Source organism: Molossus molossus, unplaced genomic scaffold, assembly GCF_014108415.1.
Source record: "Molossus molossus isolate mMolMol1 unplaced genomic scaffold, mMolMol1.p scaffold_m16_p_12, whole genome shotgun sequence".
In the NCBI taxonomy this organism is placed as follows: domain Eukaryota; kingdom Metazoa; phylum Chordata; class Mammalia; order Chiroptera; family Molossidae; genus Molossus; species Molossus molossus.
In genome coordinates this window covers 73762944-73788562 of record NW_023425347.1, presented here as the reverse complement: position 1 = coordinate 73788562, position 25619 = coordinate 73762944, and the positions used below count along the sequence as shown (strand labels likewise).

At 40.7% G+C, this 25619-nt stretch overlaps 1 protein-coding gene across 1 annotated transcript in view; it reads left to right on the top strand.

The window, feature by feature from the left end:
- The window catches only part of CCDC30 (coiled-coil domain containing 30), a 101666-nt gene that overhangs the window by 56315 nt on the left and 19732 nt on the right, over positions 1 to 25619 (top strand). The window contains exons 9-11 of the mRNA XM_036256208.1: positions 5392 to 5571; positions 15434 to 15643; positions 18164 to 18318. Of these exons, the coding sequence (XP_036112101.1) occupies positions 5392 to 5571; positions 15434 to 15643; positions 18164 to 18318 (545 nt within the window). The remainder of the gene's footprint in view (positions 1 to 5391; positions 5572 to 15433; positions 15644 to 18163; positions 18319 to 25619) is intronic.

Here is a 25619-nt window from a genome sequence, read left to right as displayed (position 1 = left end):
GTAAGGGCCTGCACTTCCTGGACTTGTGTTTCTTTTTCCTTCACCAGGTTAGGGAAGGTTTCAGTCATTATTTCTTCAAATAAGTTCTCATTTTCTTGCTCTTTCTCTTTGCCTTCTGGTATTCCTATGATGTGGATGTTATTAAGATTCATGCTGTCCCGCCCTGGCCGGTTTGGCTCAGCGGTTAGAGCGTTGGCCTGCGGTCCTGAGAGACCCGGGTTCGGTTCCCGCTAAGGGCACGTACCTCGGTTGCAGTTTGTCCCCGGCCCTGGTCGGTTGTGCAGGTGGCAGCCACTCGATGTGTCCCTTCACATCGATGTTTCTCTCTCTCTGTTCCTCTCTCTCCCTCCCACTCTACCTGAACAAAAAATGGAAAAATGTCCTCGGGTGAGGATTAAAAAAAAAAAAAAAAAAAAAAAAAAAGATTCATGCTGTCCCAAATATGCCTTAGACTATCCTCATTTTTTAAAATTCTTTTTTCTTTTTGCTACTCTGATTGGGTATTTCCTGCTACTGTGTCTTCCAAATCACTGATGCAATCCTCTGCTTTATCTAACCTAATGTTGATTCCCTCTAGTGCAGCGGTTCTCAACCTGTGGGTCGCGACCCCTTTGGGGGTCGAACAACCCTTTCACAGGGGTCACCTAAGACCATCAGAAAACACATATTTCCGATGGCAATTCATAACAGTAGCAAAGTTACAGTTATGAAGTAGCAACGAAAATGATTTTATGGTTGGGGGTCACCACAACATGAGGAACTGTATTAAAGGGTCACAACATTAGGAAGGTTGAGAACCACTGCTCTAGTGTATTCTTCATTTCAGACTGGTTCTTTTTTATGGTTTCCATGTTTTTCTAATATGCTGTTGAAGTTCTTACTAAGTTCCTTAAACATCTTTATAACCATTATTTTGAACTCTATCTCTGGTGAATTGCTTGCCTCTATTTCATTTAGTTCTTTTTCTGGAGATTTCTCCTGTTCTTTCATTTGGAGTATGTTTCTTTGTTTCCTCATTTTGGCTGCCTCTCTGTGTTTGTTTCTGTGTACTAGGTAGATCTGCTATGTCTCCCACTTTTGGTAGGGTGACCTTATGTAGTAAGTGTCCTGTGGGAACCAGTGGCACAATCTCCCTGATCACCTGAGCTGGGTGCTCCAGGAATGTCCCTTGTGTGGGTTATGTGAGCCCTTCTATTGTAGTTGCAGCGTGATTGCTGTTGGCTCATCTGTGCATGGAGTCAATCCTCAGGCTGGGTGCTCACCACATGAAGCAAAATTTGTTTCAGCAGGGTCTGGTGCCTGCCGACATCTCCCACTGGATGTGCTGCCAATTAGATCCTGCTCTAATGTTGTCTGAAGCTGACCACTAGGTGTTTTGGTTCTGGGGCCTCTGTAGAGGGATTCTAGTGCAGGTCAATGTCAGATGCTGCCTATATTGGACCCTAGGCAAGCTGTTTGGAGCTACAAGACAATTCAGAGTTTGTGGCTGCCTCTATTGGGCCTTGGTGTGCATGGGAAGGGCCAAGCTGGGCACCAAGGCCAGCTTCCTTTAACACCGAGCCTGGGGCTGGTCAGCTAAAGGCCCAAGGCACCCCAAGATCTGCCTCCACCTGCCTTTGCCTGCCAGCTTCCTGTTAGGTTTGGTCACTGAAAGAACCTCTGGTGGTATGCGAGTTATGTGAGGGAGGTTCTCTGTGAGTCACCAGGTAGGGGCAAGTAGTGTTTACCAGATTGATACAGATGCACACTCAGTGCCGGTGCTGGGTCTGAGACCATTTAGCAAAGTCCTAGGGTACACCAAGGTCAGCTGTTACCCACCAGTGCCTAAAGACCTTTTTGGTTAGGCGGGATCTCAGGAAGTCCTTAGGGTGAGGCCAGCAGAGTTTATGAGGCCCAAACAGACCTAGATTTGGTTGTGTGAGGGGAGGGCTTTGTACAGGAATGGTGGCACTGGCTAGGTATGCAATTGAAAAGTGACTCCTACCTGAGAGCCACACAATTTCCCTGGATTCTGCCCAGACCTCCTCCAGAGCCTGAGGTTGGAAGAGTGGGGCTGCCAGGAGTTAGGAGGGTGGGGTTTGTAGATTTCCTGTGAGGACATGGCCCAAGTCAGGCTCCAGAGAAGAGGGGAATGGTCCCCACCCCAGAGTCACACAACTCAGTCTCTGATATGCCCTGAATTCACCCAGCCCTCTACACCCCGCAGTGAGTTGACTCCTCTGCAAAGTGTGAGCTCAGTAGGGTGGAGAAATAGAGAGTAGGGAGGGTGGAGCTATTGCATTCCCCGAGGCCGATGTCATATGTAGGGGTGTGCACCAAGCCAAGAAAGGTGGTGTTTATGGGCACGGAAGGGCAGGAACTCAGCACAGGAATCTTGGCGGCTGTCCCTTCAGCTCTCTCCCAAGAGCCACACAGCCCAGTCTGTTCTCCCACTACTCTAGTCTGCTCTAAAGGTGCCCTCCCTCCTCCAGAGCCCAGGGAGAGTGGCTGCAAATGAGATTTTGTGCACTCGCTCTGGAAGAGGGCACCTGGGTTTTTAGCAGACTCCTGTCTCTGCCTGGTGGACAGAATCCTTGCTGATTCTCACAGCCTGATGTTATGTGGGCTCCTCCTCTTCTTGACTCTGGTGCTGCGCCTGGCTGGGGAACCCAGTATGTGTTTGAGATCCCCACATGTCTCAGGGGGGACCTCTGATATCCCTCCAGATTCTCAGTTGCTGCACATGAGTGTGGGGCCAGCCCTTTTCATGTCTCTGCCCTTCCCGCCAGTCTCGGTGTGGCTTCTTCTGTAAATCCTTGGTTATAAAACTTCTCTTCAGCTAGTCTTCAGTTGGTTATTCAGGTTGATTGTTCTATATTTTAGTTGTAATTCCAGTTTGGTCCTGGGAGGAGGCGAGTGTAACTTCTACCTACTCTGCCGCCATCTTGGATCCCGCTAGCGCTTGGCCTTTTAACTGCTGCCATTTGCTTGCAATTACTGAGAAATTTTTAAAAAGCGTACAGTTCTTATGTTAAGTTAATTTCCTAAGAAAGGCTGGCTCTCAAAATTCTTCTTAGGGTTTCAGTCATAGATTATATTGGTGAATTTATTTAAGGTTTGGCCCTTAGACTTACAGCCTCCAAGGCTTGATTTTTTTTGGAGATAAACTAACATTAAACCAAACTTTCAAAACTATTGGGTAAAATTATAATGCCAATTAGTTACTATTCTGTAATAATTAATTATAAACATCATTCAGACATGTTTAAATGAACATGTAGAGAGCTAAGCATGATAAATCAAAATCTGATGGACGTTTGATGAGTGGGGAGTCAGAACAAGCAGATTTAGTGTGATGATTGATACACTCATAGATTTCGATAGCTGGTTTATCCACGTTCACTGGCTGGAACATTTAAAGCCAGTAGTCTTTTACTCTGTTTCTGTAATAGGAATGATCTTGTCACTGGGATCAATAAATTATCTTGGTTGGTTTACATTTTTATTTTATTAAGATAATATTTTAAAATATTAAAAGCTAGATTTTAAGCCTATAGAATTAAGACAATTAATGCTGGTTCCAACTTGTTTTAAATTCTTAAGGAATTCCGCCCTGGCTGGTTTGTCTCAGCGGCTAGAGCATCCACCTGCGGTTCAGAGAGACCCAAGTTCCTTTCCCACTAAGGGCACGTACCTCAGTTGCAGTTTGTCCCTGGCCCTGGTTGGGTCGTGCAGGTGGCAACCACTCAATGTGTCTCTTTCACATTGATGTTTTTATTTCTCTTCCTCACTCTCCTTCCCACTCTATCTGAACAAAAAATGGGAAAAAAAAGTCCTCAGGTGAGGATAAAGAAAAAAAAAAAATTCTTAAGGAATTCCTTAAGATGGAAGAGACATTAACATCATTTTATTTGGTTCCATATCTTTAATTTGCAGATGAATAAACTGACACTCCAGATAATTTAATTAATAAACTGACTGGTAGTTTCTTTCATAGTTGCCTTTGAAAAATAATTTGCATTTTTACTTTTGTAACTTGTCTGGAAAATGTAGACAGGAAGAACTACTGTTCTGGCTTTTTTCATCTACAAAATAGGCTAACAATGTGTTTGTTGCATTGGTACAAATGGGGTTCTTTTGTATGTCTCTGTTTCGTTATGTTAAATAGCTATCTAGGCTGAAGATTGCTAATCAGTTGTTAAAACCTGCTGTATAATAGTTAAATAAGAAGCTAGAGTGGTCATTAAGGCTCTCCAGGCGTCAGGAAAACTCTTGTTTTCAGATAGAAGAAGGAAGTTAAAGTAAAGTTAAGCAGCTTCAACAGTAATGGGTAATGTTACTGAGTGCTTGTTACTGCCAGGCATTATGCTAAGTCCTTGCCTGCATTGCCTCACCCTGTATTCCATCCAGTCGTTGTCATTATTATCCCCACTTTAAGATGAGAAATATGAAATGTAGAAAGACTATGTAATTCTCCAAAATCACCCAAATAGTAAGTGATAGATTCAAATTGAAACCCAAATGTCTCTTATGCCAAAACTAGGGTTCTTAATAATTACATTATAATTACATTAAATAATTTTCTCTAGGGATTTTAGATACTTGCAGCTCTAAGACAAGTAAGTTGGATTTAGACCACCTTTCTGGGTAAATCCAGATAGGAAATTAAGGACTAGCAGGCCTTGGGAAATTCTGTTGTAAGCAAGCTAGAAATATAATAATGACATGGGCTTTTCAAAAAGTCACAGATAGGAAGCATCCTGGACCAGGACTCAGGAAACGCTAAGTACATCTTATCTACTGAATTGGATAAGGTTGAATTCTTTATCTACTCCGCACACCGGTGTGTGCCCACCTATGAGAAAACCCTCATGAGCCCTGGCCGGTTTGGCTCAGCGGTTAGAGCGTCGGCCTGCGGTCCTGAGAGACCCGGGTTCGGTTCCCGCTAAGGGCATGTACCTCGGTTGCAGTTTGTCCCCGGCCCTGGTTGGTCGTGCGGGTGGCAGCCACTCGATGTGTCCCTTTCACGTCGATGTTTCTCTCTCTCTCTCTGTTCCTCTCTCTCCCTCCCACTCTACCTGAACAAAAAATGGAAAAATGTCCTCGGGTGAGGATAAAAAAAAATAAATAAATAAATAAAAAAGAAAACCCTCATGACTTCCTTGGTCACAGTCGTTTTGTTGCACTGAAGAGGCTTTTTACTCTAAAATGTTCTATGCTTCTGATATGAAAAATAAGAAGTTAATTTCACATAATTTCTTTGATATTTTTGCTCTAATATAATGGGAGTTAAATTATATGAACAACTAACATGTGAATAACCACATTCTGACAATTCTGGTTCTGACAGCCTGAACCCATGTATTTTTTTTTCAAATTGTCCATGTTTCTCTTTTAAAATGTTTGTTTTAGAATGCATCATGTAGAGAAAAACTGAAATACCAGCAGCAAGAGGAAGTACAACAACTTCGCCAGAATTTGCACCGGCTCCAGGTTCTATGCAACTCAGCTGAGAAAGAGCTTCGCTATGAGCGAGGAAAGAACTTGGATTTAAAGCAACAGAATAGCTTACTTCAGGAAGAAAGCGTTAAGGTAATTCTAGTGGGCACATCCTTCATTGACGGGTCTCTGTAATTCAGTTGGCCCTGGGGAAAAATGAATCAAAATTTCTCAACGTTATAATTCATGATAGTGTCCATAGATAGGAGGACAATATGTGCTCTATGGTTGACTGACCCCTTTAACTTTTCTCTACCAAGTAGGTACACAGCTTAGTTGTTTCTTTGGGGCTGAGGGGGTGTATGTGTGCTGTCAGCCTGTAAATAGGAAACATTTTAAAGTCATACAAGCTTTTGAAATTATTACCTAAAATTTTAGCACTTATTATATTTCAGTGACCTGAGCCCAAACTCTGGTTATCCTGCCCTAGACTTATTTATCCCTAATAGGTGTATCCATTATTATTGGCTGAATCAAATATCAACTGCATCAAGGTATAATTTATAGGAATGCAAAGTTGTTCTTTCTGACACAAAAGCATCAAAAGTTAGGGGACCATCCCGCAAACATACTTGTTTGAAAATAATCTATGTGAACTGCCATCCACATATTCATCTAAATTTTATAAACCACAAAAATGTACAATTTGAACCACCATGTACAATAGTACTTCCTTTTTATTGTGGTTCAGTTCTGTAAACATATAGGTACCTAGTTTCTGTGAGCTCCTATCTAAGAGTTTGGTTTTCAGCATTCAGCAAATGTCTATTGAGCATCAGTATTCACAGAGCAGGAAATCTTGTTGATACTGAGTGTTTAATGGTAGGCAGAACATACACAGTGCTTATGCCCTGGTGCAGGGGTCAGCAAACGTTGGCCCTTGTGTCAAAACCTGCCAGCCTTCTGTTTTTGTAAATAAAGATTTATTGGCAAAGAGCTGTACCTGTGTGTTTACATATTATCAATGGATTTTTTTCACTATAACAACAGATTTGAATGATGCTGACAGAGACCATATGGCTCACAAAGGCTAAAGTGTGGCCCTGGCCAGTTTGACTCAGGAGTTACAGCATCGGCCTGCAGACCCAAGGGTCACAGGTTTGATTTGGGTCTAGGGCAGGTTCAGTCCTCGGCCTGGTTGTGGTCATGCAGGATTAAGAAAGTTTCCGACTATTCAGGAGTTCACAGTCTAGTAGGGGAGATCTAAAGGAAAATGACTAGTCATTCACCCCAAACTTCAAAGGAAGCTCTTCTGGGAGTTCTAGTGTTCCAGGATTATTTGAATAAATCTCTTCCCTATCCTCATCCTTCATGATCTTTTGAATATTGATCATATTCCCTCAAACCTTTGTAGTTTTAAACTAAATTCCAAATCTTAATCACATTTCCCTGCCTTTTACCTTTCCCTTCAAATGCATTTTCTTAGACCATATTAACTGTCCAACTCTAAATGTATTCAAGCACTACTATGTATTTTTCAAGGTTCAGTGACCACAAAACACACATCATGAAGCTTTATAGATGGTTGGCACCCTACAAATATTTGTTGAATTAATGAATGGGTTTTTCAGAGATGGGTAAATGATAGCTTGATGAAAGGAGAAGATTTTTTTTGTTCTGTTTTAAATATATATTTTTTTTTTATCATCCTCACCCAAGGACCTTTTTCCATTTTTTGTTCAGGTAGAGTGGGAGGGAGAGAGAGGAACAGAGAAAGAGAGAAACATCGATGTGAAAGGGACACATCGAGTGGTCGCCACCCGCACAACCAACCAGGGCCGGGGACAAACTGCAACCAAGGTACATGCCCTTAGCGGGAACTGAACCCTGGTCTCTCCGGACCGCAGGCCGACGCTCTAACCGCTGAGCCAAACCGGCCAGGGCTGTTCTGTTTTAAATCTTTATGGTGGGGTAAAATATTGGCCTTTTCAGTAATGAGACATCGACCTTTGGCCTGGTGCCTTAGGCCAGGTTCCTACGCAGAGTCGTATACACAATACCCAGCTCCCTTTTCTTGACAGTGTGTCCACTTTGTTCCTTATAAACCTCCCCACAACCCTGAAAGAGTCAGCATTTTATGGATGGGAAAACTGTTCAAGATCAAAAAGCTAACAAATTGTGGAGTCAGAATGTAAACCCAGGTTTGTTTCTCTTTTTCCTGTGTCGAGTTACCATTCCATATTATACCTCCCCTCATTTTGAGATCACTTTGGAACTTCAGCTTTGCAAACTTAGAGCTCACTTTTTAAAATACACTCAGAGATGATCAAACACTGGGTCTCTGGCTAATATCAGGCATATGTATGAGATTGATTTAAAAAGCACAATACTAGTTAATTGCTTTTAAACCATTTTATTGTGAAATATAACACTCGGAAAGTACATAAAACATAAATATATAGTTTAACAAATTGTTCTATAGTGATTATCCATATAACCACCACCCAGGACAAGAAATAGCACATTGCCTGTATACCAGTAGCCTCTGAATGCTCCTTTCACACAATAATCCCATCACCTTCCTATCTAAGCAGTACAGTAGTCTCTAATTTTGGTAATTACTCTCTTTTTTTTTAGAGTTTCACCACCTATATATGTACCCCACACAATATAGTTCGGTTTTGCCTATTTCTGTATATTTTTAAAATATAACCAATCGCTACATGTAACTGTGTCTGCCTTCTTATGATCTACTTTGTTTGGAAAAGTCATCCACATCATGGTGTATACCCTTCATTCACCTATTTGCTTTGCAGTGTAGCATTCCACTGTAAGGCAACGCCCCAGAGTATTTATTCTTTCTGTGGCTTACGGATATCTTGTGTGTTTCCAGCACACTAAGAAGAATGCTATAGGCTTAGAGAGCTGTTCTGCCACCACCAGCAATGAGACACTGTACTGGTTCCCCTTCCTGGTGCTTCATCCCAACCTAAAGCTGGAGAAGCCACCCACGATGCACATGTCTTTTGCCATAACAGTGTTTGTTCCAGTGTTTTTGTTGTCTGACTTCATCATTACCAGCATTCCAAATGCTGAGTGTTGGCTCTATGACTGATGATCACAAGGCCCAAAGGCCTTTAGCTTTCTTGTATGGAGTATGTGGACAATATATTATGAACGGATCTATTCCTTTTCTATTTACAGTAAGAAAATTATGTTTTCATCATCCTGAACCAATCCAATGTGCCAAATATTCCAATACTTCATTTCTTCTTTTCTTTGTTTTCTTCTATTCACTGCATCTGTGTTTAACTGAGTTTTTTATTGTTTTTATTATTTTTGAAAATTGAAACTTCCAAACTATCTAATAGGTTAGGATGCTTTTTTTTAATCCTCACCTGAGCAACAGAGAGCATAAGAGCACATAATTTCAGATAAGTTCATTTAATGAATGTAAGACTCTTGCCTGAATAGTGAGATGTATGAGTAATAATCCTCTACTTAAAAAAAAAATACCATTATAAACAGTCATATACATGTGTCCTGGTGTCCATAAGTATACATTTTTCTACGAAAGAGTGGCAGTGAAACTATTGCATCATAGGGTATATATTACTTCAACTCTTAAGTTTTCTACTCCCACCCGCAGTGTGAGAAGGTTCCTGTTGCTCTATAGCCTCACCCACTCTTGGTACTGTCAGAATTTAAAATTTTGCTAATTTGGTTTATGTGTATAGTGATAGCTCCTTGCAGTTTGAATGTGCATTTCCCTGTTTACAAATGAGGTTGAGCAGTTTTCTATATATTTATTTGGCATTTGAGTTACTATTTTGTGAAATGCCTATTCAAGATTTTGTTCACTTTTCCTTTGGGCTTCTGTCCTTTTAATTTTTCCATTAATTGATAGGAAATCTTTATATATGAATAGTTGATCAGGTATGCATGACAAACATTTTTGTGACTTATATTTTCATTCTTTAAATATGGTATCTTTTGAGGAATCAAAGCTTGTAATTTTAATCTGTGTTTAATCCTATAATTGGCCATTTTGGGATCTGATTTAAGAAATCTTTTTTTTTTTTTTAAGAAATCTTTGTTAAAAAATATCGTTGTCACCCTGGCCGGTTTGGCTCAGTGGTTGGAGTATTGGCCTGCGGACCAGAGAGTCCCGGGTTCGGTTCCCGCTAAGGGCACGTACCAATAAAATAAAATAAAATAAAAAAATCTTTGTCTATCTCAAAGTTATAAAGATACCTTCCTACACTACTATGTTGTTACCTGGGTCATAAAAATATTGGTATGTTTCTGAACTCTATTCTCTTTCATTGTTCTATTTGTCTGTTCTTCTGAAAATAACATGCTGTCTTAATTACTTTAGCTTTTTATAAATCTTAGGTTTGATAGAGAAAATCCTTTCACCTTGTTCTTCTTGTTCTAGGATGTGTTGGCTATTCTTGGCCATTTGAAGTTCTATATAAATTTTATTATCAGTTTGTCAAATTAAAACATATACCCACATGCACTCACACACAACCATTTGGGATTTTAGTTGGAATTACACTGAATCTATAGATAAATTTGACATAATTTAAATCTTTATAATATCGAATCCTCGCATTTATAAAATATGTGTATATACTATACTTAGGCCTTTAATTTCTCTCAACATTATAATTTTCTTTGTGGAGGTCTTATACATCTTTTGTTAGACACATTCCTAGGTGCTGATATTTTTCATATTATTGTAAATGGTAACTTTTCTTAAATTTCATTTTCTAACTATTGGTAATATATAAAAACACAATTTGTAATAAAAACTTTTCCAGCCCTGGTCAGTTTGGCTCAGCAGTTAGAGCCTCCGCATGCGGACCAGAGAATCCCGGGTTTGATTCCCACTGGGGGCGCATAACTCAGTTACAGTTTGTCCCTGGCCCCGGTTGGGGTCATATGGGTAGCAGCCACTCAGTGTGTCTCTCTCACATTGATGTTTTTCTCTCTCTCTTCCCTCCTCTCTCCCTCCTGCACTATCTGAAGATAAATGCAAAAATGTCCTCAAGTGAGGATAAAAAAAAAAACCTTTCCATACTTTTAAATTAATTCTTACAATTTGTGTTTATATTGTTTTGGATCTTCTATGCATGCAATCATATCATCTGAGAACAAATATAAATTCTTCCCTTCCAAAAATTACACCTTTCATTCTTTTTTCTTTGTTCTCTCCAGTGGCCAGTATGGTGCAGAATAGAACCAGTGATAATGGGTATCCTTTACTTCATTCCCACTCTCAAAGGAAAATCTCTCAGTTTTCAACATTTAGTATGTTTATTTGTAGGGCCTTTAAATGGACATTCTTGATCAAATTAAGGAAATTTTTTTGTAGTGTTAGTTCAACGTTTTATAATAAGTAAATGTTGAATTTTATCAAATTCTTTTTCTGCATTTTTTGAGATAAGATTTAAATTTTTTAAATTCTAATATAGTGAATTATATTGACTGATTTAATGTTAACCCAACCTTGCATTGTTGGGATAAACCAACTTCATCATAAGTTATTATCCTTTTCCTACATTGCTGATTCTGGCTTGCTAATATTTTTTTGAGATAGTTCATAAATAAGACAGCTTGTCATTTTCCTTTCTTATAATGTACATGTCAAATTTTGCTCTCAAGGTTATCATAGCCTCTTAACATAGAATGGGTAATATACCCGTTTTTCTGTTCTCTGAAAGAGTGTATAAAACTTCATTAGTTCTTAAACAATTACAACTCATTTCTGAATCCTAAGGTTTCTTTTGGAAAGATTTTTTTATTGCTAATTCAGTTCCTTATTAGTTATGAAAACTCACATTTTAAATTTCTTCTTATATTAACTTTGGTATATCTTACTTTTTTAGAAATTTTTTCTTTTCATTAAATTTTAAAAAAAATTTTACCTGACCGGTGTAGCTCAGTGGATTGAGCATTGTGCCATAGACTGAGAAGTCCCAGTTCAATTCCTGGTCAGGGCACATGCCCAGATTGTGGGCCCGATCCCCAGTGGGGGCCATGCAGGAGGTGGCCAACCTATGTTCTCTCTCATCGATGTTTCTCTCTCTCCCTCTCCCTTCTGCTCTCTCTCAAAATCAATAAAGAAAAAACAAACTTTTTTAATTAAAAATATATTTTTATATAAACTTATTCATGAAATGTTTAAATATAGTAATGGACCTTTTTAATTTCATGATACTAGTTACCTGTCCTTTGTTGCTTTTCACTTAATCACTCTCACTAGTTTACCCATTTTATTAGACCTTTCAAGAACTAACTTTTAGCTCTGTTGATAAATTAAAAAATACAGGCTTTCACAATTTTGAGGCAGTTTCGTGTTGAATACTGGACTAGAATCAGAAATCTGTATTCAGATGGTGGTTCTATCATTTGCCAACTATATTTGAGACTCAGTTTTTTTATCTAAAATGGGGTAAAGTACCAATCTCAGCTACTCCGTAGATATGAACGCCTAACCAATATACAATAGTTATAGTAGTATCTGCCTCAGTTCTATACTTCAAATACAGTAGATATTCTATAAGTGATTCTTGAGGAACAGCAGTTAACTTATAATAGTATAACCCATGTAGCTGTTTCTGTTCTTTTTTTTTTTTATCCTTACCCGAGGATATTTTTCCATTTTTTGTTCAGGTAGAGTGGGAGGGAGAGAGAGGAACAGAGAGAGAGAGAGAGAGAGAAACATTGACGTGAAAGGGACACATCAAGTGGTTGCCACCTGCATGACCAACCAGGGCTGGGAACAAACTGCAACTGAGGTACGTGCCCTTAGAGGGAACCGAACCTGGGTCTCTCTGGACCGCAGGCCGACGCTCTAACCGCTGAGCCAAACCTGCCAGGGCTGTTTCTGTTCTTGATGTTTTCATTGCTTTGTCCTATGAGTTAAGTAGTTATCCCTATATTACAGATGAAGAAACTGATGCTCAGAGAGGTTGAACATTAGTAACTTTTAATTCATTTGATAAGATCCAAATGGCTAATACACAGAAAAGTCATAAATGGAGGAAATTGTAGTTATGCTCCCTATTAATTTTGAGCCCAGGAAATTGTTTTACATAAGATAAAGTAAGTTCTAGCTCAGCATTTCTGTCTGTGAGTCCTATCTAGTTTGTCCATTTACCAGGTTCTACTATTCCTTAGAATGTCATTCATTCACTTATTTGTTCAGCAAATATTGATTCATCATCTACTTTAGGCACTTTTGATAGGCCTTGGATACTGAGAAGTGGATAAAACACATGGTCCCAGCTGGGAATTTAGAGTGAGGAAGAGGGATGTAAACAAGTAGATAAATACGTGTTTAATTATAGATTGTGGTAAGTTCTATGAAGGAAATAAATATGGTATAATAAGTAAGAAGTAAGTAAGGAAACCTCTTCAGATTAAATGATCATGGAAGTTTTCTCTTAAAAAGTGACGTGTACGCTAAGACCTTAAGAATAGACAGGAACCAAGCATACCATTAGGAGAGAGCAAAGGGACAGCATTCCCAGCAGAGGAGAGAGTCGAGTCTGGTGTGTTGGAAACTCCAAACAGAAACCAGCATGACAGAAGATCAGTGGAAGAAGGGGGAATGACAAGATGATTCTAAAGAGGGCTGTGGGGGCTGGATCATACAAGGCCAGGCAAGATGCTGGGATTTGTTCCCGGAGTGATGCGAAGCCACTAAAATATTTAAGGAGGGGAGTCAAGTAGTTCAACTTATGTTTTTCTTTGTTTTTAAATCCTCACCCAATGATATTTTTTTCCATTTATCTTCAGATAGAGAGAGAGAGAAAGAGAGAGAGAAACATCGATGTGCCCTGGCCGGTTTGCTCAGCGGTTAGAGCGTCACCCTACAGACCAATGAGTCACGGGTTTGATTCCGGTCAAGGGCATGTACCTCAGTTGTGGTTCATCCCCGGCCCTGGTCGGGGTTGTGCGGGAGGCAGCTAGTCGATGTAACCCTCTCATGTCGATGTCTCTCTCTCTCTCTCCCCCTCCCTCCCACTCTATCTGAAGAGAAATAGAAAAATATCTTTGGGTGAGGATTAAAAAGCAAAAACAATAGAAAACATTGATGTGAGAGAGACACATGGACTGGTTGCCTCCTACATGACCCCGACCAGGGCTGGGGGCCAAACCCACAGCCGAGGTTTGTGCCTTTGACCGGAATCAAACCCGCAACTCTTTGGTCTGTGGGCCGACATTCTAACTGCTGAGCCAAACCAGCCGGGACATCAACTTATGTTGTTTTTTTTTGTTTTGTTTTTTAATCCTCACCCGAGGACACTTTTTTCTATTTTTTGTTCAGCTAGAGTGGGAGGGAGAGAGAGGAAGAAAGAGAAACATCGACGTGAAAGGGACACATTGAGTGGCCGTCAACCTCACAACCAACCAGGGCCGGGGACAAGCTGCAACTGAGGCACGCGCCGCCAGAGGGAACCAAACCCAGGTCTCTCTGGACCATAGGCCAACGCTCCAACCGCTGAGCCAAACCGGCCAGGGCTCAACTTATGTTTTAAAAAGAACATTTTAGCCCTGGCCGGTTTGGCTCAGCAGTTAGAGCATCAGCCTGTGGTCCTGAGAGACCCGGGTTCAGTTCCCGCCAAGGGCATGTACGTCGGTTGCAGTTTGTTCCCGGCTCTGGTTGGGTCGTTCGGGTGGCAGCCACTCAATGTATCCCTTTCACGTCCATGTTTCTCTCTCTGTTCCTCTCTCTCCCTCCCACTCTACCTGAACAAAAAATGGAAAAATGTCCTCCGGTGAGGATTAAAAAAAAGAACATTTTAGCTGCTGTGCAGAGGACAGATTCAAAGGGAGTCAAAATGGAAATGACAGGACCAGTGTTGAGACTATTGCTACGGCCAGGGCTAGAGGTGATGCTGATCCAGAGGAGGGTGGTAACACAGACGACACAACTGGATTGATGCAAGAGCTGCAGTGGAAGCAGAGTGACAGCTGGCGTTGAAGTGGCTCATGATGGGAAAGGAAACTCAGGTTATTGGCCTGAATAGAAGGATAGAGGGTGGCATCATTTACTGTAATCAGGAAGACTGAGAGAAAAACAATTTTGGAGATATGGGCAGATCAAAGAGTTTCACTTTGACAATTACTTGACATAAAGGTGGTGTTTTATTTTTATTTATTTATTTATTTATTTATTTATTTATTTATTTATTTATTTATTTATTTATTTTATCCTCACCTGAGGACATTTTTCTATTCTTTCTTCAGGTAGAGTGGGAGGGGGAGAGAGGAAGAGAGAGAGAAACATCGATGTGAAAGGGACACATCGAGTGGCTGCCACCCGCACCACCCAACCAGGGCCGGGGACAAACTGCAACTGAGGTATGTGCCCCTAACCGGAACCGAACCCGGGTCTCTCTGGACCACAGGCCGACGCTCCAACCACTGAGCCAAACCGGCCAGGGCAAAGGTGGTGTTTTAAATCATAAGCATGAATCAGGAGAGAGAATGGTCCACCCTCAAGGTCCAGTTTAATCCAATAACATTTAGAACAGTGCAAAAGAGACCAAGAATGAACAGAAGAGAGGTAAGTGGAAACCAGAGGAATTTGGTATCACGGACTCCAAGAGAGGAGAACTTTCTGAGAGGGAGAGAGTGAATGCCACTGCTCCACTGTCCATCGGGCTTACTTTGGCAATAGTGCCCTTGGCAAAAGCAGCTTCATGGAGTAGTGGCAAGGAAAGCCAGCTTGGAGTGATAGAAAAAAGGATGAAAAATATTTAGACCATGCATGTATTGAAACTCTTAGGAAAATCCCTTTGTCCCGCTGCCATCTGGCAAGATAGACCTTGGCGAACCTTGCTAACACACATCAGCTCCAGAGAGGTAGGCAGCCACATGACATTGGTGTTTGTTCGTTCCTGGGGGACTGCATTCCTTTGGAAGCTGCTTATTCTGGCTCACATGCACACTCGCTCCATGCTTATTTCCATCACTGTTATTTATGCTCCACTTCTAGATCAAAATTGAACTAAAGCAGGCCCAGCAGAAGTTATTAGACAGTGTGAAGTTGTACTCTTCACCCCCAGCAGAGTGGAAGCAATGTCAGCAGAAAATCAAGGAACTGGAGCTGGAAGTACTTACACAGGCTCAGATCATTAAATCACAGAACAGCCTGCAAGAAAAGCTGGCTCAGGAGAAATCTAAAGTTGCTGATGCAGAGGAAAAGGTAATTATCCTCATGCTTAATAAGTAACATGCGCTGGATACCACCACCAGAATCCTGTTTCCTTAAGGATTTTAAGAAATAGATATGGTGCAAGCTTGTCAGAATTCCAGGGTTTTTCTTTACCCTCCCATGCTTTCTTCCCTTGGACTTCACCTGCTTCTACGATTCTAGTAAATCTTGTGTATTTTTTAAAACTGTGTGAATTTATAAAGGTATTTCATGAAAGTGATCATTTAAAGAACTGAGACCAAATGACTTTTGTTTTATACATTCAAATTTTAAGAGATTTATTCTCCCCTCATTGGATTGGTATTTACATGGTTTTTATTTTGTAATTTTCGGATTTGTGTTGTGAAATGAGCCCTTTCGAAATATTGCCCTGCATTTTAGATTGCCAGCACCAGGTGGCAGTAGGATGTAATGGTTGGCTGTATTGGTTTGTAGGTTTGTCTGAGCCAAATTTTATATCAAAAATAAGTCATTTAATCTAGCTATATAAATATAAAACTAACATCAAGAAGTAAATAACAGCCCAACCAGTGTAGCTCTGTGGTTGAACATTGACCCATGCACCAAGAAGTCACCGGTTTGATTCCCAGTCAGGGCACATGCCCAGGTTGTAGGCCTTATCCCCAGTGGGGGGCATGCAGAAGGTGGCCAGTTGATGTTCTCTCTCGTCTATGTTTCTATCTCTCTCTCTCTCTCCCCCCCTTCTTCTCTCTCTAAAATCAATAAAGAAAAAAAGAAAAAAATTAAAAAGAAAGAGACAATATCTTTAAGTAGCATTTCCCTAAGCACAGAACTAATGGGGCAGCTCAAAGGAACTTGACCTGACCTCTTCCATTGCCCTGAATTGTTCTGCATCTTCACCTGTCCTACAGTGTATGATTTTGCAAGGTCCTACGTGCCCAGGCTTAGGGCTGATGCAGAAAGCCCTTCTCTTAGAAAAGGACTGCCATCCACTGGCATTCACTGAGTGTTCGCGCAGAATGTTGCATCAAACCATTGTGAGGGACTCATTGGTGGGTCAGGAAGGCAGTAGAGGGAGAACAGCTGTTCTACTGACATCTAGTCATTCAACAAATATTTCTTGAACACTTACTATGTACCAGTCACAAATTTAGGTGACAGAAAGGCTTATAAAAGATAAGTAAACAAGTTTATGCCTGGCCAGTCTGGCTCAGTGGATTGAGTGTCATCCCATGGACTGAGAGGTCCCAGTTTGATTGCAGGCCAGGGCCCATGCCCAGGTTGCAGGCTCGATACCCAGTAGGGGGCGTGCAGGAGGCAGCTGATAGAGGTTTCTATCTTTCTCTCTCTTCCTCTCTATAAAAACTCAATAAAGCCCTGGCCAGTTTGGCTCAGCGGTTAGAGCGTCGGCCTGCGGTCCAGAGAGACTCGGGTTCGGTTCCCGCTAAGGGCACGTACTTCGGTTGCAGGTTGTCCCCGGCCCTGGTTGGTCGTGCGGGTGGCAGCCACTCGATGTGTCCCTTCACGTCGATGTTTCTCTCTCTCTCTCCCTTCCTCTCTCTCCCTCCCATTCTATCTGTACAAAAAAAAAAAATCAATAAAAACATTTTAAAAATAAATAAACAAGTTTAAAAGAATATTCATCTAACAAAATAATTTTCATTTTAATCTAACATGTAAATTCTAAAATAAAAGTATATATCTTTCACATTCATAAACCTTATTTTTAGTGTTACCAGGGTATTACTGGTGTTAGGTAGTATGCTAATTGGCGCTTGATTTGTAAGAGACTTTGACTTTGTTTTGAGATACTATTCCTGAATGCAGCCACACTGTGGAGAAACCAGACACTCACACATGGCTATTAGACATGTAAGGTGGCTCTCATACCTATGGAGACAGTTTGCCCTTATCTGTCAAACAAACAAATAATAACCTTTGCCCTGGCAAATCCACACTTCGTAAGTTATTGTAGAGGCATTGTTCATTACAGCAAAAGATTGGAATTAACCTAAATGTCTATCAGTAGGAGGCTAGTTAAATAAATTATGGTATATTCTTACAGTGGAATGGTATATGACTATAAAAGAGAAGACTCTTATATATATACTTATAATATAGAAAAATCACTGAGTGTATTTTTATTTAAAAAAGCAAGGTACGTAAGTATAACATGCCATCATTTGTGTAAAAAATGTGTATGGGAAGGAGAACTATATAATAATATTTGTTTATATGTGCATAAATAAATCTCTGGAAGGATATACAAGAAACTAATATCAGTGATCATCTATTTGGTGGAGGAAGACAGGTTAGGGGTGGGAAGGAGACTTTTCACCATATAGCTTTGTTTACACACAGCTTTGTGAATATATTACATATTACAGAAACTAAATTTATTTTAAAATGAAAATAAATCTAGCCACTCTTTACTTTAGATCAGATTTGTGTGCCAGCACTACTGTGTTTGCTATTTATATTGTATTTCCCTAATTGGAAAATAGGTCACACTTTTCTCTAAAGTTTTATTTGTAAACTTTTTCATTCAAGATTTTGGATCTGCAGCAGAAATTAGAACATGCTCATAAAGTCTGTCTCACAGATGCTTGTATTTTGGGAAAGAAGCAACTAGAGGAAAGGATAAAAGAAGCCACAGAAAATGAAGCTAAAATAAAGCAGCAATATCAGGAAGAACAACAGAAGAGGTAAGAGGAGCAGACGTCAGTTTCTCGTGGGCTAACCTTGGCTGAGTTTTCCAGTGGTGTCAGTTCACCAGTGTGTTTCCTGTGTGTCCCTCTGAAGTAAACTCACACTTCTCGTACATCACACTTACCACACTGTATGCTCATTCTTTCTTTCTTTCTTTGCCTTTCACACTAGAGTGTGGGCTGCTGCTGCTGCTGCTGCTGCTGCTTCTTCTTCTTTTAAGAATTTTATTGATTTTTAGAGGAAGAGAGAAACATCAATGTATAAGAGCAAAACATAGATCAGCTGCCTCCTGCACGTCTCCTACCAGGGCTTGAGCTTATAACCTGGGCTTGTGCCCTGACCAGAGTCAAACCAGCAACTTTTTATGCACAGGATGACACCCAGCCAACCAAGCCATACCAGCCAGGGTGAGTGTGGGATTCTTAAGGTAGGGATTATTTCTTCTTGTTCTGGGACACACTTGGTACACCAGTGAATTTTCATGAATGACTGAATTGCCTAGGAAATAGGATATCTGGGATTTGCTTTTCTAACTCTAACACTATTAGCACAAAATGCAGAATAGAATGAAGTTGGTGTTTTGTATTTATAAGCTGATTTTTTTTCAAAGAAGTTCCTAGTACTTTACAGGCATTTTAATCATCAACAAGCTGCTACCAGATAAGAGGTGTCATAGTTTTTTCTAAAATTATTGGGATTGTTGTTAGGATCTTACTTAAATCGTCTTCTTGGATGCCCTAAACTCCAGTAACTGAGGCTTCTTACTTTTATGGCACTCAGAGTGATTCACATATATTTTAAGAAAAATATGGTTTTAGCCACTGAAAAGATATACAGACATCCACATATACTGGGAAGCTCAGAAACTTACTCTTAGCTCCATTTAAAAGCTTTAGCACAGGGCTGACACTCAGTAGGTACTCAGTAAATATTTAGTGAATGAAAGAATGTTTGAGTAAGTGAATGAATAAATGTACAAATGAATAATGAATTCACTCAGTGAGAATAGGGGAAAAATAGTTGTCTCACTGTCGCTTCTGGCAGGGTGGCAGGCTGTCCTCCGGAATAAAGTACAGTAAGTGTACCTTTTAAAGTATCGCTCACAAAGCAATAGAAAGCCCAGAAGGCAGATACACCATGAGGTAAACCAAACATGATGAATAGTAAACTCCTGAGTCAAAGGGCAAATCACAATATCAACCCTGTGTTCAGAGGAAAAGTCAAGGAAGTTTGCGACAGACGCTAGTATTTAGCTGGGAATCTTGAAGGAGCGAAAGTATTCCCCCAGTAGGCAGCCCCCAAATTATCTCTGGAGGAAAGCAACCTCAGTTTAGATATTAAGGATTCCCATCTATTAAGTTCAATCAAATATATGCTGACAATCAAAAATCACCAACTAACACAAGGAAACTTGCTACCATGAATGACAGTCAGCAGAAACAACAAACACCAGATTCAGCCATTGGGATTAAGAAGGATCAATTGTAAGGCACCTGTGTGAAGTTTTTAAAGAAATAAAAGATGTAATCAAAGAACTGAATAAGAAAAAGGACTATTTAACTTTTCTGAAGCTTGGTTTCTTATCTCTAAAGTGGGAATAGTAATACCAGTTCTATACCTTTTTTGTGAAGATTGGCTAAGAAGATATACATACGTAGAAGTAATATTTAAAGTATAGGAAAATGAAATATGTAGGAACATTATTTTCCACAAAAAGGGAACTATAAGTATACATTGTTTTGTAACCTGGATGAAAGCAATCCCAAATTAGATATTTAGATTTAACTTACTCTTTTCACTTAAAATATCATGATTACCTGCCACTAAAGCTTCTAGAATATTATTATAATATACCATAACTTATTTAATTAGTTCTTTATTGTTGGACATTTACATTTTTTTCCAATTTCTTACTATAGCAAACAATCACATGATATATATCCTTGTAGTCAAATTTTTGTGAATATCTTTTATTATTTCCTTGAGATAAATTTTGGCTAGTAAAATTGCAATTATAACTGTTTGTTATAAATTTTCAAATATTAAAAAGCCATGTAAAATAACCCAAGTTCTTCAGAATTCTAGTCTTCGGACACGTATTACTTAGTTTTTTTTACTCTATATATGCATATATTTTATTATTCTTAACAAAATTTGAATCATTTAAAATATACTGCTTTGGAATTTGCATTTATCACCTAACAATACAACATGGTCATCTTATTAGCCACTTAGTAGCTGCATAACCTTGGGCAATGTCTTATCCTCCCAGTGCCTGTCCATACCTACCTCATAGGATCAATATGCAGATTAAATGAGTTGTAAGCAGTTGGCTTGTATCATTGTCTGGCACATAGTAAGCACTCGTATCAGTCAGGGTTCAATTGAAGTAGAACTGTTAGCGGTGATGTCAGCCCTCTGTTCTTGACTTCATGCAGGAAACATTTCACAACACAAGTCCAGATGATTCTGAGAGTATGTTTATTAAAGGTGGGGACAGTAAAACAAAGGAAGGGCTTAAGATAGAAGAGGCAGATTATAGCAGTAGGAGTGAGCCTGGGCAGAGCTCACAGAGGAAAGTCACAGAGGCAAAGTGAGCCAGCCATGCTGCAGGGACTCAGGAAACAAGTCACAGAGGCAAAAGAAGAGCCCTTGGAAACAGGTTCAGGATGTTAGCCCAGGACAAGCTGCTCCCCTGGTTGTAAGTCTCTTGGAAACTTTAGAGCTTAGGAGGAAAAAAAGCAAAGACACATGCCTGAAGAAAGAAGGGGGTGGGGTGCAGGTGTGCTCCAGAGAGAGAGAGAGAGAGAGAGAGAGAGAGAGAGAGAATGCACTGGGTCCTTTGTCTTAAGTGCTTTTATCTATTTTCTAAAGGCAGGAATTTTAGGGGAGAGCTCAGGGAAGGATCTCCAGGTGTGTCCTTTAATATGCTGATTCCCCAAAATGAGCCTCTAGGGCAGCAGTTCTCAACCTGTGGGTCACAACCCCTTTGGGGGGTTCAAATAACCCTTTCACAGGGGTCTCCTAAGACCATCGGAAAACATTTTTCCAATGGTCATAGGAACCGAGACACCCCTCCTCTATCCGTGTCCAGGCGGGTCTGCCCACATGCAGATACGCCCACATCCAACATGAGGAACTGTATTAAGGGATTGTGGCATTAGGAAGGTTGAGAACCACTACTCTAGGGGATCACTGGTCATTGCATCTGGTCCTGATGCCAGCCATGGCATCGCTTCATCTGGTTTTGCTGCTTTTCTGGGCCTGGAGCTGAAACACAGCTGTGGTCTAGATGTTATCTCTAGTTTGACCAAAATTCTGTCTTTGTGGTCAACAGACCCGAGGCTTTGTTCTTAGTATTATTTTATGCTGATCAGAACCTTGTTGTCCTGAGGGCTTAATGTTTAAGGGAGTGGTCGCACAAGGGAGAAAGAGGCAAGTGAGTCAGGGTGCTAGATGAGGCCGTTTTGAATCAGCTGTCTCAGTTTCCCCATTCCACTTGCCAAGTAATTTTCCTAGCTTCTTACTATATTGCCTCAGAGCCAGTAGAAGGAAAATATATTTAATAAGAGATGTGTTACAGGGACTTGATCTTATGCAGTGGTGGGAACAGGTTACAGAGTCTGTAAAGCTGTCGTCTTTGCATCTTATGCGGGAGCTTGAAGTCTGCAGGGCAAACAGTGAGGAAGTGAAGATGGATATAAAGTGAGAGAGCCATGACAGGCTGGAACTCAGGAGCACATGAGGATGGGCTGGAGCCCATGTCAGTTCTCAGTGCTTCCAACCTTGTTAAAGTAGGTATCCTACAGGAGTGTCCCCGCATCCAGGAGCTAAACAGGAAATGGAGAAGGTGAAGGAGGCTCTAAGGGAAGGTGGAGCGGTTGCACCCACTGTGCCTCACCCTGAGGTGAGCAGCAGATAAGTGGCAACATGTATGACCTACAAAAGTACATATTTCAACTTTCCAAAAGTAAACAACAAAATGCTTCAGTTCAGCCCTCCAAATCTTGCGCAAATATATCTCTTGTAGCCCACCCTAACTAGAAACATGCATGGATGGAGTTCCTAGTCAAGTTGACAGATTACAGAGACTACTAAAAAGGTGTTATAATTGTTGTTGTTACTGTTACTGTTGTCGTCATCATCACCATCATCTTCACTGAAGTGAAAAATGTTCATTTTGGCTAGAACAAAACATGGGAATAAGGGGGTGGCAAGAAAATGAAGCTAGAAGGGTAAGGTAGGCCTGGTCATGATGAGCCTAACACTGGCCGCATTGAGTTTGGAATGTTCATGGGAGATAATGGTCTGCAGTTTTCCTTTGGGTAATATCCTAATCTGGTTCTGGTATTAGTGGAATGTTGCCTATTAGAATTAGTTAGAAAGTGTCCCCTCTTCGATTTTTCTGGAGGAGATTATAGATAATTGGTATAATTTTTTCCTTAGATGTTTGGTAGAATTCACCAGTGAAACCATGTGGGCCCCGTGCTTTATGTTTTAGAAGATGATTAAATACTGATTCAATTTCCTTAATAGATATAGTCCTATTCAGATTATCTATTTTTCCTGTGTAAATTTTAGTAGATTGTGTCTTCCAAGGAATCAGTCCCTTTCTTCCAAGTTAATTACATTTATGGGCATAGAGCTGTTCATAATATTCTCTTACTGTTTTCTTAATGTCCAGAAGATCAGTAGGGAAGGGAGCAAAGTTTACCACCTCTAAATATGCCTCTTTAGGAATATTGATGATTTTATTTAGGCTGGTTAATTTTAAGAAACAGAAGACAAGGGAGAACCTCTGAAAACCAAGTAGAAGTTACTCTTTCTAAAAGGACATTTACATTTGTAAGGGTGTTTCATTCATTGTACCAAGAAGAGGAGGGTAACTCTAGAAATTGTTATCAGTGGAGCAGGTGTGGATTTAAGTCTGCATGATAATATTATGCTTGTGTACTGTGCTTTTCCTGGTAACCTCCCATAACTGATTCCCCACCCTCACCTTCTTTTCTGTCTTTAGCTGAAGGTAAAGGTAAAGGCTTTTGTCATCTTGGCAAGTTATTCAGTGTTCCTGCATCTCTCCCATGTATACAGGAAATATATGTGTTATTAAACTTTAATGTGTGTTTCTCCTACTAATCTGTCTTATGTCAATTTGATTATTAGACCAGCCAGAAGAACCTGGAAGTGTTGGTGACAAAACGGCACCAAGTGCCATATAGGTGGAATCAAACCAGACTTTGGTTCAGCAACTTAGGTACTTGAGTTCTGGCTAAGAAAGAATTCGGAGCCAAGACCCAAACTATAATGGACAGTTTATTTAAAAAGTCACAGAGATAGAAGCGAGCTGTAGAAGAAATGGGCTCAGGAAACAAGTGACAGGGGCCAAAGAAGAGTCCTTGGACCTTAGGAGAGAGAAAGGTAATGTGTCTGGGTCGGCACCAGGGCCGGGGATCATTAGTCAGTGCAGCTGGTCCTGATGTCAGCCATGTATCACTTGTCTGGTTTTGCTGCTTTTCTGGGCCTGGGGCTGAAACATCTGAGGCCTGGATATTATCCCTAGAGGTTAATGCTTAAGGGAGTGGTCATGCAAGAGCCTGTCTAGGAGTCACATGAGGCTGCTTTTTGGCCCCTTGTTCCTCCTCCAAGGAGGTCTACCTCATAACTAGTGACATGCCAGGGGAGGAAAGGTCAGGGGAGGGTCCAAACAGCATGACCAATGGTATGGAAGGTCAGGGGGTCTAAATCTCATGACCATCAATATGCTAGGAGAGGAAAGGTTACTCTGGGGGCTAGGTCCTTGTTTTCCCATTGCTTGGACCCAATGCTCTGTGCCCTGGTGACCTTGTATACCTAGCCCATCACCCTTGCTCTGCTCATGTCTGTCTAACTGCCTACCACAGAAGAGTAGAGGAAAATGTTTTCTCCCTGACAGTAATGATGATCCCTCTTTTACTTCTGATTTTAGTAATTTATGTCTTCTGTTTCTTGGTTAGCCTGGTTAGAGGTTTATCAATATTATTGATCTTTTTAAAGAACCAGCTTTAATTTTGAGACAAGCCAGTAAACCAGGACAACTGGATTAGGGAAACTGAGACAGATAACTAAACAAACTGACAGAGCAATTTATAGCAGATACTGAAGGTCACCTCCCTAGAAATTACATCTAGGCCTCAGTTGTATTTCAGCTCCAGGCACAGAAAATCAGCAAAACCAGGACCAGCTGCAATGACCAACTCCCTTCCCTGACACTGACCAGTCAGTGAGGACCATGACCCGGAAGGAGCACACCTAGAAAACTGATGAATATTCTGTTGAAACCCTCTCCTGAGACCTCCCTAAGATTCCAGCTTGCAAAAAAGAGAGAAAATCCACAAAGGACCCAACATGAGCTCTTCTTCCCAGGAGCACACCCTCACCCCCACCCTTCTTCTCCCATAGGCATGCATCTCCTAAACTCTAAGGGACCCCCCAACTTGCAACCAGGGCAGCAATGGGCGGCAGTTCAAACCCCCTAAACCTGTCCCCAAGGCCCTCTTTTCTCTGACTTCTTAGTCAGCAAAGCAGACCAGCCTAGGTTTATTTCCCCAGCCCTTTCTTGTCCCCAGCTTGCTTTCTTTTTTTTTTTTTTTTTTAATCCTCACCCGAGGACATTTTTCCATTTTTTATTCAGATAGAGCGGGAGGGAGAGAGAGGAAGAGAGAGAGAGAAACATCAACGTGAAGGGACACATCGAGTGGCTGCCACCCGCACGACCAACCAGGGCCGGGGACAAACTGCAACCGAGGTACGTGCCCTTAGCGGGCACCGAACCCGGGTCTCTCTGGACCGCAGGCTGAGTCTCTAACCGCTGAGCCAAACCGGTCAGGGCTCTTGTCCCCAGCTTTAATAAATGTCCTCTAAAATTCACCTGGACTCATGTGCAGTTTTTCCTGCATGGAGTCAAGAACCCACCACTCCTGGCTGGCCCTAGGCAGACCCGCTCAGGGCCAGGTCCCCTTTCCAGTAACAGTTTCATGGTTTCCTCTATTGTTTTCCTGTTTTATGGGATTTCTGCTCTAATTTTTATTGTTTCTTTTATTCTGCCTTATTTAGGCTTATATTGGTCTCTTTCTCTAGTTTTCCTAAGGTGGAAACTTAGATTGTTGATTTTCTTTTATAATAGTTGCATTTAATGCTATAAATTTCTTCTAAGCAGTTTTTGCTGCCTCTCACAAATTTTATAAGTTGTATTTCATTTTCATGTAAAATACATGTACTTCAAACTATTTTTTAATTTCTTGAGACTTCTTTTTTTTGA